The sequence below is a fragment of the Brachyhypopomus gauderio genome, chromosome 4 (genome assembly GCF_052324685.1).
Source record: "Brachyhypopomus gauderio isolate BG-103 chromosome 4, BGAUD_0.2, whole genome shotgun sequence".
NCBI classification, from domain to species: domain Eukaryota; kingdom Metazoa; phylum Chordata; class Actinopteri; order Gymnotiformes; family Hypopomidae; genus Brachyhypopomus; species Brachyhypopomus gauderio.
In genome coordinates this window covers 36,527,310-36,541,753 of record NC_135214.1, presented here as the reverse complement: position 1 = coordinate 36,541,753, position 14,444 = coordinate 36,527,310, and the positions used below count along the sequence as shown (strand labels likewise).

At 46.0% G+C, this 14,444-nt stretch overlaps 1 protein-coding gene across 6 annotated transcripts in view; it reads right to left on the bottom strand.

Annotated features, from left to right (window-relative positions):
• prkcz (protein kinase C, zeta) overlaps positions 1 to 14,444 on the bottom strand; it is a 108,892-nt gene that overhangs the window by 25,623 nt on the left and 68,825 nt on the right. For all 6 annotated transcript variants that reach the window (XR_013130617.1, XM_077004396.1, XM_077004400.1 and 3 more), the window contains 2 exons: positions 3,249 to 3,346; positions 3,004 to 3,090 (listed from right to left, as the gene is read on the bottom strand). Coding sequence is in view for 5 of the 6 variants with exons in the window: in XM_077004396.1 (XP_076860511.1) it covers positions 3,004 to 3,090; positions 3,249 to 3,346 (185 nt within the window). In the remaining variant the exon portion in view is untranslated. The remainder of the gene's footprint in view (positions 1 to 3,003; positions 3,091 to 3,248; positions 3,347 to 14,444) is intronic.

The window sequence follows — 14,444 nt, the reverse complement described above, 5'->3', positions numbered from 1 at the left end:
GAAAATAGGTTTCATGTTCACCAGGAAGGTTCAGATTTGATACAGGTCTTAACTAAATGGAGAGATTACAGATTATAACAATCAGTCATTCATATGGGTTGTGGTATAGGCCAGGTGTCTCGTGAAGGTTTGCCAGCAGTGGGTGTGGCTTTGTCTGTGATGCACTAAATGTGTAATGTGTCTGATTACAGTGTTTAAATACATCTTCTTGGAATATGCAAATACAACATATTTAGATATGTTAAATTTATGAGATGTGCATATGCATTATTATTATACGAGATGTGCATTATATAACCCTGTTTCTAGAAGGGCTATAAAGGAGGTGAAATGTTAGATGCTTTGAGGATAATGCTGTTTACAAAAGGACTGAAACAAGCACAAATGTGTGTGTGTGTGTGTGTGTGTGTGTGTGTGTGTGTGTGTGTGTGTGTGTGTGTGTGTGTGTGTGTGTGAATATATATTGGATACCCATTAATGTTCCAATTGATTAGATGTTATAAACAGCTACTGTGATACAACAGTCAACATACATCTCTCAACTAACACACAACGAATCTCACACCTCCTCTACACTAACATACAATGATCGCACAACTCCTCTACACACTCCACATACAAGCACTGATCTGTGGAATCCAATGAAAGTATAATTTCATTTCATCATATCATAGCAGATGAATACAGCTGTTGATATGTGGATTATGAAACGTATGTGCACCATTAGAACAGATTATTCCCTTAGCAGAGATGGGAAGCCAAGCAACACAAAAAAGACCTACACACCAACACACACAGACACCCCACACATACACACACAGACACACACACACACACACACACACACACGCATATTCTTTTAAACACGAGAATACACTCACACTCTTATACACCCTATCTCTATGAAACATAAGCAGACACCTTCTCTCTGTGAAGCAAATGTCTACACACACACACACACACACACACACACACACAAATACTCTGATGATGAAAGTTGTATTAATAGTCCATCATTAGCCTTGTGTAGAGGCACTGAATTAAAAACACACAAACACAACTAACCCTCCATACATCAATCAGAGCAGAGCTGACACCCCTGTAATCTTAATCTAATATCCCTCTCATGCTGGACATGTCATCCTAACTAATCTATCTCTGGAAAGTGCGCATGCATAAATGTGTGTGTGTGTGAGAGTGTGTGATTGTACCATATTGTGTGTGTTTCTTTGTGTATGTGTGAATGTCTGAGGCATGCTGGTGTGTGTATGAGTGTGTGTACCTATGACAGCGCGTGTGAATGATGTGTGTGTAACACACACACACACACACACACACACACACACACAAATACATCACTTTTCTATCTGACAGTAGAAGTAAAATGGTCATTCTGTGTGTGTGTGTCCATGTGTGTGTGTGTGTGTGTGTGTGTGCACGTGTGTAAGTAGGTAATACTGGAGCCTCTCTCTCTTTCACTCTCTCTCTCTCTCTCTCTCTCTCTCTCTATACAGTTATTCCTGGAAGCAGAAGAAGCTCTCAGCACCCCTCACATTTTCCAATTAGATGTGGAACAGAGTGACAGTGGGAGACACACACACACACATAGATGTGGAACAGAGTGACAGTGGGAGATACACACACACACACACACACACACACACACACACACACACACACACACACACACAGATTTGGAGCAGAGTGACAGTGAGAAAGAGAGAGACACAGATTTGGACTAGTGGGAGATACACACACACACACACACACACACACACACACCATTTTACTTCAACTGTCAGATAGAAAGGTGATGTATTTGTATGTGTGTGTGTGTGTGTGTGTGTGATAAGGGTTAGGGTGTATATTTGTATGTGTGTGTGTAATTTTCATTATGGTATGTGTATGTGTGTATATGTGAGTGTGTTTGTATGTGAGTGTGTGTTCGTATGTGTGTGTATATGTGAGTATGTGTGTATATATATGTGTGTGTTTGTATGTGTGTGTATTTGTATGTGTATATATGTGTGTGTGTTTGTATGTGTGTATATGTGAGTGTGTTTGTATGTGAGTGTGTGTTCATATGTGTGTGTATATGTGAGTATGTGTGTATATGTATGTGTTTGTATGTGTGTTTGTATGTGTGTATATGTGTGTGTTTTTATGTGTGTATATGTGAGTGTGTGTTCGTATGTGTGTGTATATGTGTGTGTTTGTTTGTATGTGTGAGTGTGTTTGTATGTGTGAGTGTGTGTTCGTATGTGTGTGTATATGTGTGTGTGTATGTATGTGTGAGTGTGTTTGTATGTGTGAGTGTGTGTATGTGTCTACATGTCTTTGTAATAGTTTTGGAAGCCTCATACTAAAGTGTCCTCAGGGACAAATAAAGATGATTCAGTTCAGTTCATGCACACACACACACACACACACACACACACACACACACACACACACACACACACACACACACACACAACAAACAAACAAACACACACACTCTCTCACATAACACACACACACACACACACACACACACACACGCACACACACACTAAACTATAGACTGTAATACTCAAACATTCAAACAACATACTGTTGAGGCATTTTTGTATTCACACACACTGAACTCACATTAGCGCTGTAAACCTGAGTGTAAACCTGAGTGTAAATCTGAGTGTAAACCTGAGTGTAAATCTGAGTGTAAACCTGAGTGTAAACTTGAATGATTTAATTCAGTTCTAATTGTGTGTGTACAGTGGGTATTTGTGTGTGTGTGTGTGTGTGTGTGTACAGTGTGTATGTGTACAGTGTTTGTGAGTACAGTGTTTGTGTGTACAGTGTGTATGGGTGTGTTTACAGTGTGTCTGTGTACAGTGTATGTGTTTACAGTGTGTATGTGTATGTGTGCAGTGTGTGTGTGTACAGTGTATGTGTGCAGTGTGTGTATGTACAGTGTGTGGGTGTGTGTGTACAGTATATGTGTAAGAGAGTATGTGTATGTACCTGGCATGTTCTTCTGGAAGCTTCCGTTGTCGTTGCATATGGAACATCAGATCTCCCCCATTGACATACTCGATCACCAGGAATAACCTACACACACACACACACACACACACACACACACACACACACACACACACACACACACAAACCCCTCATACACCAATATGCAAGTTCCAAACCTCTAGAGCTAGTGGTGCCTATAGCTGAAAAGGATTAAAGGTCACGAATTCCATGTTAAATCTTACCGGCTCTCTGTCTGGAAGCAGGAGTGAAGGCCTACGAGGAAGGGGTTGCAGGACGCCTGCTCAAACACATGCTTCTCCGTTTGGACCCAGTCAATGTCCTACACCACCCAACACACACCACACAACAAACCACACATCACGTTAGCCTACAATGCATTACAGCTGGATTTAGGATATTCATATTTATGTATACAGTAGAACCCCAGAACTCGACGCTAATTCATTCCGGAAGGAGCGTCAAGAAGTGATGCAGTCGAGTTCCAATCAATTTTCCCCATATGAAATAACTGAAAACGCATTAATCCATTTTCAACACGAACCCCGGAGCTCGACACGTGTCAAGTATAAACCTATCTTAGTATAAATCTATCTTAGTATCTTAAACTCTAACTAGCGGCATGTGACCGAAGCACAAACTGTATTTTATTTACATAAGTCACATGAGTCAGTCAGATTCCGAAGTTTTTTTCAAGCTCCAAGACAAAATTTTTTCGAAATTTTGTGTCAAACTCCGAATGTGTCGAAAACTGAGACGGTTGAGTTCCGGGGTTCCTCTGTATATATCTGTATATAAGGGTGCCTATGTGTGATGCTTCAGTACTGAACTCAGTATTGAACTCTACCTTTGACACAGGGTTAGGGTTAGGGAACTTCTAAATTGAAGAGCTTTTTAATATATTAAATTCCTAATATAAATTTTCATTAACATGTATTAATTAAGAAAACATAAGACAAGTGTGATGAGAGAAAGACGATGTTTTCTGGTGTGTCTGTGTACAATGGCGTTCATGCGGAGTCTTGCTTGTGTACACATACACACACACACACACACACACAGCAGGACAATTTTGGATGCTGCACACAGACAGACTGCTTTATAAAATCAGAACAATTGAATTTCCTGGTGTAGATGGAGGATGAAGCAGATCAGAGCATGTAGGTCTGGTGGAGAGCAGGACAGCTGGCTAAGATCTTCCTCTCGCCCCTCCTAATCTTCCTCTCGCCCTTCCTCATCTTCCCCTCACCCCTCCTCATCTTCCTCTTGCCCCTCCTCATCTTCCTCTTTGTTCCTTTTGCTTCATCAAATCCCAACAATCACTAAGTGAAAAACTCTGAGTTGTGTAGCTATGGAAATGTCATGGTTACACAGGTGAAAGATTTTACAGGTGAAAGATTTTGCTCTAACAAGATGCCAATTGGACTGTACCCATAAATCAGTAAAGATGTTCCTGTTCTGAATCACAGACCCCCTCCATGTAACAATCACTGTTCAGACTGAATCTGAAGAAAAGCTGCCTCACTGATCACTGCTCAGGTGATGACTAATCACTGCTCAGGTGATGACTCCAGGCTCTAATTGACTCTAATTGCAACACCCTCATCCTCACAAAAAATGTCCTCTCCTCCAAACCAACCTATTCGTGCCTTAACCCTAACCCTAAATCTAACACTTCACCTTAACCCTAACCCTAAATCTACCAATAACCCTCCACTCCAAGCTGCTCTTCTGTTTGAATAACATTTATTTATACTGTCAATACTGCAGTTACACCCTCTCCTCTCATTTAGGGTATTAATTTACTGAGTCTCTCTCTCTCTCTCTCTCTCTCTCTCTCTCATGCTGTTTATCCCTTTGATGGCAAGCACAGGAAGGCATGAATAAATCAGGAGGTTCCGATGTGTTTATTAAATATGAACCCATTACTGTGCTGTCCATTACAAGCAGGGAGAGATGCTCACAACAGTGTACCTACACAACACTGTACCTACACAACACTGGAGTGTTACACCCAGGAGTGTTACACACTACATACTCCACCCAGGAGTGTAACACACTACATACTCCACCCAGGAGTGTAACATACTACATACTTCCCACAATGTTACACACCACATACTCCATCCAGGAGAGTTACACACTACATACTCACACATGTAGACATAGATTTCATACTCCACCACTGTACAACTACGAGGTTGAATCACATCTCTCCTAAAAGCTCATCAGGAGTTCTCCACACACACACACACACACACACACACACACACACACACACACACATGTCCACACATCTGCACAAACATGCGCACATACACACAATTCATTTAAGATTTAAGACTGCGTAGATGTAGGTTTAAAATATTTAGCTTTAAAACAGTAGTAAGGTATCATTGTGAAACGTACTGAATGTGCATGCTCCCACATCGCCATCTAGTGGTGGACCATAGAGCATGTTGAAAATGAAGAACACACTGAAGGACACCTCTGGATTAATACAGCAAAAGGACTTGCTTTGAACCAGTCTTAATACCTCAAACAATCTCTCTCTCTTTCGCTCTCTCTCTCTCTCTCTCTCTCACTTTCTCTTCCTCCCCCCCCCCTCTCTCTCTTTCCCTGGCCAATCAGTCCAAGCTCACGGTGAAACTCAGTTTGGATGTTTTTTCTGCACTCAGAATGCACGCGTGTGTGTGTGTGTGTGTGTGTGTGTGTGTGTGTGTGTGTGTGTGCGTCAAGGTTTATAATCGTTAACGAAAACGAACGATAAAACGAAAACTGATATTGAAAAAACATTTTCGTTAACTGAAATAAATAATAATGGTAGGCCTGTCGCGATAATTACATTATCGACTTATGAATGAATGAATGAATGAATGTTCGATTTATATAGCGCCTTTCCAAATTCCCAAGGCGCTTTACAATTTAACACAGGTACAATTCACAGACAACCAATCACACCGGTGAGAAGCGGCAGCCAATTGCGCACAGCGTACTCTCTACCGGGATCCACAGCCCCCTGGGGGACTGAATGGGGTGCAGGAAGGGGAGAGAGGACAGACCCTAGTGGCAGAGCACCATCCACCACTGGGCATACAAGCAAACACACACAGACAGACAGACACTACTTTTTATTGAACATAGAAACACAGACACACACTCAGGGAGAATTTTTTGTTGACTGCCAATTTACCTAACCTCCATGTTTTTGGACTGTGGGAGGAAACCGGAGATCCCGGAGGAAACCCACGCAAACACGGGGAGAACATGGAAACTCCACTCAGATAGGGACTTGAACCCAAGACCCCAGTGCTGAGAGGCAAACGTGCTAACCACCAAGCCACGTGTTTTTGAATCGTACGAAAACTTTTTTAACCACGATCATTTTTGCTGATGACGATAATTGGCCATTGGGTTTCCGCGCAACTACGTTAGGTTTCAGAAAGGCACGCAGTGCTGCTCTCTCCCACCCCCCTCCCCCATTAAGGGAAGACGAATCTGTGATCAGAGAGTGACACTTACCGGTTAGGAAATGAGTGCAGTACACGAAGAGCGTATGCGTCAATAACGGTGCCTCCACACACACAGGTGGAGATGTGTTAGCTCGCGAACATATTCGAGGCTAATAGGACTCGAAATGATTAGAAATAATTCGCTTTTTATCACATTATTTGATGATTGTTTATTATAGTGACCGTAGCGCGCGTTTCCGCACACCTCGCGAACCTCCGCGAACGGTGGAAGCGTTGTTGTTCGAAACGATATGTGGTAGTATAAAGAAACACCCATCAAAAACAGGGGAAGGAACATTTACCTGACGAACTTTAATGTTGCTTTGTGTTTCAGGTTTGAAAAGTGCTGGAATTTGTTCGTTTCACAACAAATATATCTGACTGAACAGTTCTCTTGTATTACGATAACAAATATGAGCCTCTTGTAATTCCAGGACAAAACATGAGAGAACGTGAAGACGATAAGATTGAGCGTTTTGAAACCCAAGCGTTCGTTTTGAAAGCGAATTATTTTGAGTATATGTATAAATATTTAACTTAGTTAAATTTAACATGCTGGAAAATATTGAAATGGACCTTTAAAGTGATGTACAATTGCTTGAATTCCACCTTTTAAAGGTGTATGAACCCTGCAAACATGACTTTGTTCATTGCGCTGAGACGCAGCGCGCGCGAAGTTACAAAATTCGAGAGGTGCACGAGCTCGCAATACGGTTGAAAAGAAAACATTTATAAACATGCTGCAAAGATTTCACAAGCAGTATGAACTGCCAAAGAAAACCTATATCTCCCAAACTGCCATTCCAACCTTATATAATGAAGTGAAAGATGGCATTCTGAAGGAGATTAAAGACACCTCATTTTACTCTGCCACTACAGATATGTGGTCAAGCTCAAATTTGACCCCATACATGAGCTTTACAATACATTACATTACTGTAAACTGGTGTAATTGTATTATTATGCTACTATATTATTATTGCGGCACATTGTCTTAAAGCTCCTTTGGGGAGCCCAGAAGCAAGAAAAAAATCTATAATGGCACTTTAAAATGACAATATTATCGTTTATCGCAATAATTTCTGGGACAATATATCGTTCTGAAAATGTTGTTATCGTGACAGGCCTAAATAACGGTAATTAAAAGAAAAAACGATAACTAACAATATTACATGTTTAGAAAACTAATTAAAACGTTCTGAAATCATAGATAGGATAATAATCCGTGTATCATTCGTTCATTTGATATTCAACTGAAAATCAAAATCGGAAAAAAAAAACTATTCATTATTTTGTTTTTCGTTTTGAATATAAAAACAAAAAAACAAACCAGGCTTGTATTTTTCAGTTTTTTATTTGATGATACAAACAAAAATAGCTAAATAAAAAATCGGATTCTGAGCCAATCCGTGTATCATTCGTTCATTTGATATTCAACTGAAAATCAAAATCGGAAAATCAAAAAAACTATTCATTATTTAGTTTTTCGTTTTGAAAATGAAAACAAAAAAACAAACCAGGCTTGTATTTTTCATTTTTTAATTTGATGATCCAAACAAAAATAGCTAAATTAAAAATTGGATTCGGAGCCGAACTTGATTTAGATTTTTTAACTTGACCCATTTGTGTGCCCCGGAAGTTACTGATATGTTTATTCTTCGTGGGCTTCGTTTGTGCGGGAGTGCACTGCAGTGTTACTGGTTCTACTCTGATTGTAGCCTAGACATTGGAACATGGTCTATATTGGTATAGACAACATGACCGGACTGGAACCACATACTACTTTAATTAAATATTTATTTGAAGGTGGTAAGACGCATGCAGAGATTTCGTGCACGTTGCAGCAAATGGGTATCCAGTGATGATAGTGGTCCAGTTAATTTGTCGTTGTGTTTTGTAGTGCTCGTTTACTTTAGTCTCTGCCGTGTTTTCTGTGCCTTGTATTACTTAAGCATTCATACTTATATAAACGTGTTTTCCTTTCATAATCGCTGTGGTCCTTTATATTCCTTCGTGAGCGTTTCTGTGAAGTGTGTTCTCGGTATGCCTCGTAAGTCGCGCACTCTCCGTGTGGGCGCGGTTCACTTAAGAGGTAGGGTGACCAGACGTCCTCTTTTTCCCGGACATGTCCTACTTTTGAGACCTAAAAAATGTCTGGAAGGAATTTCAAAATCGTCCGGGATTTTGTTGGACTGCCTCAAACAGAATACATGTACAGTGCAAAAGTGTTTACAAGCAAAAGCACATGTGTCCGCTGGTTCTATGGCGATGAAACGAAAGTGTACGTTTACGGAGGAGTTAAAGAGAAAAAACGTTCGACACACACACACCATCCACCTAAATCATTCACCGATACGCAGATGACCCCCACCCAGCACAAAAGATGTCCTCCTTTTCAGAAACCCAACTCTTAATGTATTGTGATGGCGGAGGAGCTGTATATAGAGAAGCCCCGCCTCCCGCGAAGCAAGGGACACTGGGAAACCTCTTTCCGCGATGTTCTGTAAATGACACCCTGTTTAAAGTAATTAAAAGATCTGAAGTTCGGTTCTTAGTTTAAGACATATTTGAGAGAAGCAGTAGAGATGTTCTAGATGGTTTGTTGTTAGCCAAGGGAGTTACCAGAAGGATGAAACTTAATCCAGTTATTGACCTGGCAGCGAAAATGACGAGAGAACAGGTCAGAAAGTAGTGAGCAAAAGAAATAAAAAGGGTTGTTTTCCAAACATGAGTCTCTCTACCGGCCTCTCTGTTCACCCGACGCTACAACTGGTGTCAGAATGTGGGCCTCTGGACGATCTGGAGTGTCTGCGGGAACAGATCGAGGAGGAGATCCAACACGCAAGACGGGTGGAGAGGTCCCTCGAGCTACGTCTCGGTGCACAGGGGCACAGCGCGGCGAAGCTCGGAATGGGACGAGAGAGACGACGCCCACCGGCTACCCTCGGCGATGACGGCTCACAGACGCTGGTCACGCCGCTGACCAGGAAACCGGCTACTGCAACGCCACAACGGCACACGCTGGTCACACCGCTTAGGCTACCGGAGTATGACGGGATGTCAGACTGGACCGAATTTGATGCGCAGTTGAGGGTCGTGGCCGGATACATGGGATGGACGGATGACGAAACGGCGGCTCACCTGTGCCTGTCACTTCGAGGGCCCGCCAGAAGGATTCTGGTGGAGACGCCGGCGGACGACCACAGCGACCTGGGCGCCCTACGCGGAGCGTTGAATGCCCACTTTGGCGTGCAGCCGTCGAGTACCACGGCGAAACAAAGGCTAGACACACGACGACGCAGGCAGGGTGAGAAACTATCACTCCTGGCGGCGGATGTCTCTCTTCTCGTCCGCCAAGCGTATCCGACTTTCCCGGAAGTGATACAGCGGCAGCTCATGCTGGATAAATTCATCAGTGCTCTGGAGCCTTTCGACCTACAGACGCAGGTGCTCCTGTGCGAGCCCACCTCCTTGGACCTGGCGGTCATGGCGGCTGAGAGGATCGAGCAGGTGCTGACAAGGAACACCCCGGTTAACCGAACGATGCCTGCTGCAGATCAAAGGTCTTCAACTCGCCTACGACCGTTTGCTTGCTGGCGCTGTGACTCGCCGGAACACAAAGCAGCGGATTGCACGGCGCAGGGGCGCAGGGATGGGTCCGGGCTCCAGGGGTACAGACAGACCCCCCCGCGCCGAGGGACGCCCTCGACGTTCTCACGCCGTCTAGGAGAGGAAGGTCAGTTTGTGACGTTTTCCTGTTGCGGGACTGTGCTAAGGGGTCTAGTCGATACGGGGTCGGCGGTCTCGGTAATTGACTTCGCTGTCCTTAAGAAGTTTAAGATAAAAGTTAGAATTCAGCGTGACGACCGACTTAATCTGTACTCTGTTACGGGACAAAGGACTACTCTAGTTGACTACGTTATACTTAGCGTGGATTTTGGGCGGGGCCCGTTTGTACACAAATTTTGGCTCGGCAGCATTAGCGACGAGTGTATTCTAGGTCTGGATTTCTTGAAGTGCACAGCAGCAGTCATTGACTGCAGGGGCGGGGAAATTACATTCGGGACCCCGCTTACGCAATTGCCTAGTGGGAACACGGACGAGGGAGGTTCGGCCGTCGCTAGCTGCGTTCGCCAGTTGTGGGAGCGTTGCACGGGTAGCCTGGACGAGACCCAGCGCGACCGGGTCTGGCGACTGCTGGAGAGTTTTATAGACATTTTTGCCGTGTCGGAGCAAGATTGCTCGAGGACACAGCTGGCGTCACACGAGATCGATACTGGTAGTGCGTCGCCGATTCGCTCTCGCCCTCACCGCCTCCCCTTTGCGAAGAGAGCCATTGCGGATGAACAGATTAGGAACATGGCTCGGGCAGGTATCATAGAACGGTCAAGCAGCCCGTGGTCATCCCCAGTGGTCCTGGCAAGGAAGAAAAACGGAGATTGGCGTTTCTGCGTAGACTATAGACGTCTTAACGCAGTAACGAAACTCGACGCCTACCCCTTGCCTAGGATCGACGAGTCGTTGGACCAACTGGCTGGCTCGAGTTGGTTCAGCTCTCTGGACCTACGCTGTGGTTATTGGCAGGTGCCGTTGTCGGAGGCGGCTAAGGAACGCTCCGCCTTTACGGTGGGAAAAGAACTGTGGCAGTTCACAGTTCTGCCGTTCGCGGCGACCTTCGAAAGACTCATGGAAAAGGTGTTGAGTGATGTTCCTGTGTCCAAGTGCGTGGTGTACTTGGATGATGTGCTGGTTCATGCAAACACCTTTGACGCGGCTTTAGCCAACCTGAGTCTGGTGCTGGGCGCTATTAGACATGCAAACCTGAGACTGAACCCTGAAAAGTGTAATCTATTACAACGCCGCTTGAAATTTTTGGGTCACGTCGTTAGCGGAGAGGGTGTTGGCACTGACCCGGCCAAGACTGAGGCTGTTTGGGATTGGCCTCCTACTATAGGCGGTTCGTCGAGGGCTTCGTGGAAATAGCAGCCCCACTCCATGAACTTACCGCTAAAGGGACGAAGTTTAAGTGGTCCGACTCTTGCGAGGCGGCGTTCGGAGAACTCAAACGCCGGCTGTGCAGCGCCCCTATCTTGACCTACCCAGACTTCGAGCGTGAGTTTATAGTTGACGCGGATGCGAGTGACCACGGGATTGGAGGTGTGCTCTCGCAAGTTGATGGGGACACGGAACGTGTGGTCTGTTTCTTCAGCAGAACCCTTTCCAAGGCTGAACGGAACTACTGCGTGACTCGGCGCGAACTCCTGGCCGTGGTCGCGTGCCTGGACCACTTCAGGCCGTATGTGTATGGCGTTTCGTTCCGTTTGCGTACAGACCATGCGTCACTGCAGTGGCTAATTAGACTGCGTGACCCGGAAGGGCAGCTGGCACGTTGGTTGGCTAAACTGCAGGACTACACGTTCACGGTGGAGCACCGACCGGGCCGGATTCACGGCAACGCGGACGCGCTGTCGCGCAGACCTTGTGCGGACGTGGCGTGCAAACACTGCACTAAAGCGGAAATTGAGAGTGTTGCTGATGGTCGATGCGCGGCGCTAACCCTTCGACCCGAACCTGATCTGAGGGACTTGGCGCCGGTTCCGTTTGAACAATTCAGGGAGGCCCAACTAGCAGATCGAGAAATGGATTGGTGTTTCAAGCAGGTTGGGGCTGCGCAGGCGCCCGAGTGGGACTCGGTTTCGCCTCTAGGTTCTGTTGCGAGGGTTCTCCGCTCAAACTGGGATAGCTTACGTGTCGTGCAGGGCATCCTGTGTCGGGTTTGGTCGGAGCCGGGGTCAAGCTCGTCCATCTTACAGGCAGTGGTCCCGGGCGAGTTGAGAGATGACGTGTTATGGTTGGTCCACGGGGCGACGGGTAGCGGTCACTTCGGGGTGTCGAAAACCCTATGGCGGCTGAGACAACGATTCTGGTGGCCGGGTTGTAGGCGCGATGTTGAACTTTTTGTTCACTGTTGCGACGCCTGCGCGGCGAAAAAGGGGCCGGCGCACAAACCCAGGGCACCCCTCATACCCATGAGGGCGGGCTCCCCTATGGAGAGGGTGGCCGTCGACGTCCTGGGACCGTTTCCATTGACCGAGGAGGGAAATAGGTACGTCCTGGTCGCGATAGATTATTTTACTAAGTGGCCGGAGGCTTATGCGATCCCGGATCAAAGTGCGTCTACCACCGCCCACGTGCTCGTTGATGAATTCTTTTGCCGCTTCGGGGCCCCGGAGTGCCTGCACAGTGACCAGGGTCGGAATTTTGAAGCGGAAACTATGACGGAGGTCTGTCGGATATTGGGCGTTAGAAAGACCAGAACGACACCCCTCCACCCACAGGGTGACGGCTTAGTGGAGCGTTTTAACCGCACGCTGACTACGCAACTCGGACAGGCGCCTACCGGTAGTCCTCCTCGCATGCAGATCCGCGGTTCAAGAATCTACTGGGTTCACCCCAGCCTGCATGATGTTTGGCAGGGAGTTGCGCACCCCCGTCGACCTGGCGTTCGGCGCGCCCCCCTGTGAGGATCCGGAAATCGAGCCGGGCCCCCAGTTCGTGAGCGTCTTGCTCCAGAGGCTACGCGACGTGCACCACGCGGCTAGAGTCTCACAGTCTGCGGCAAGCGTTAAACAGAAACGGGCGTATGACTCACGCTGTTCGGGGGATGCATTGCGGGAAGGCCAGAGAGTCTGGCTGTTTAACCCCAAACGCTCAAGGGGCCTCTGCCCGAAGCTACAATCGAACTGGGTAGGACCGTACGCGGTTTTGGGAAGACTGAGCGAGGTAGTGTACAGGGTTAAGATTAGTGGTAGAAAGACTGTAGTGGTACACCGTGACCGCCTGGCCCCCTACAGACCCAAGTCGCCTGGGACAAATACAGTCGGCGTGACTGACTCCTCCCCCCGGCTTTCAGGATCACCTCCGGGTGTCGATGGCCGGCCATGGACAGAGGGCACTGCACCGGGCGCGGCCCGCGGGGACGGACTGACGAATGATGGACAAAGGAACACCGAAGCGATCCTGCCCCCTTGTCCCCTCACTGTGCCCACCCCCACCACGACTGGCCTGGCTCCCCCATTGCGACCCCGGAGGTCGCGGAGACCTCCCCGTCACTTCGTCGACTTTGAACTCGACCACGACATGCACTGTCACCGGGACGGTTGACTCTGGGGGGGGGGGCTGTGTGATGGCGGAGGAGCTGTATATAGAGAAGCCCCGCCTCCCGCGAAGCAAGGGACACTGGGAAACCTCTTTCCGCGATGTTCTGTAAATGACACCCTGTTTAAAGTAATTAAAAGATCTGAAGTTCGGTTCTTAGTTTAAGACATATTTGAGAGAAGCAGTAGAGATGTTCTAGATGGTTTGTTGTTAGCCAAGGGAGTTACCAGAAGGATGAAACTTAATCCAGTTATTGACCTGGCAGCGAAAATGACGAGAGAACAGGTCAGAAAGTAGTGAGCAAAAGAAATAAAAAGGGTTGTTTTCCAAACATGAGTCTCTCTACCGGCCTCTCTGTTCACCCGACGCTACAGTATGTTCCAGCCCTTTATCGCGATTGTGTCCAACCCACCACGTTACACAGATGATATTGGTACATTATTTATTTCAGTAATTCCATTCAAAAGGTGAAACTTGTATATTATACTAATTCGTTGCACGCAGACTGATATATTTAAGAAAATTTGAATATTGTAAAAAGGTTCAATATTGAAGACAATATTAAATAGCTAAATAATGAACTAAAAGTGGTCTCTCAGTCTAGTTCTGTATGCTACACAGTCATGGGGAAGAAAAACAAGTAGTTATATATTAAGTGCATCCTAAACAACAACCTACAACTCTTACATGGGTATTTACATGTGCTGTTCATAAAATAAGAATATTATGAAAGCTATTGAAATAATTAGA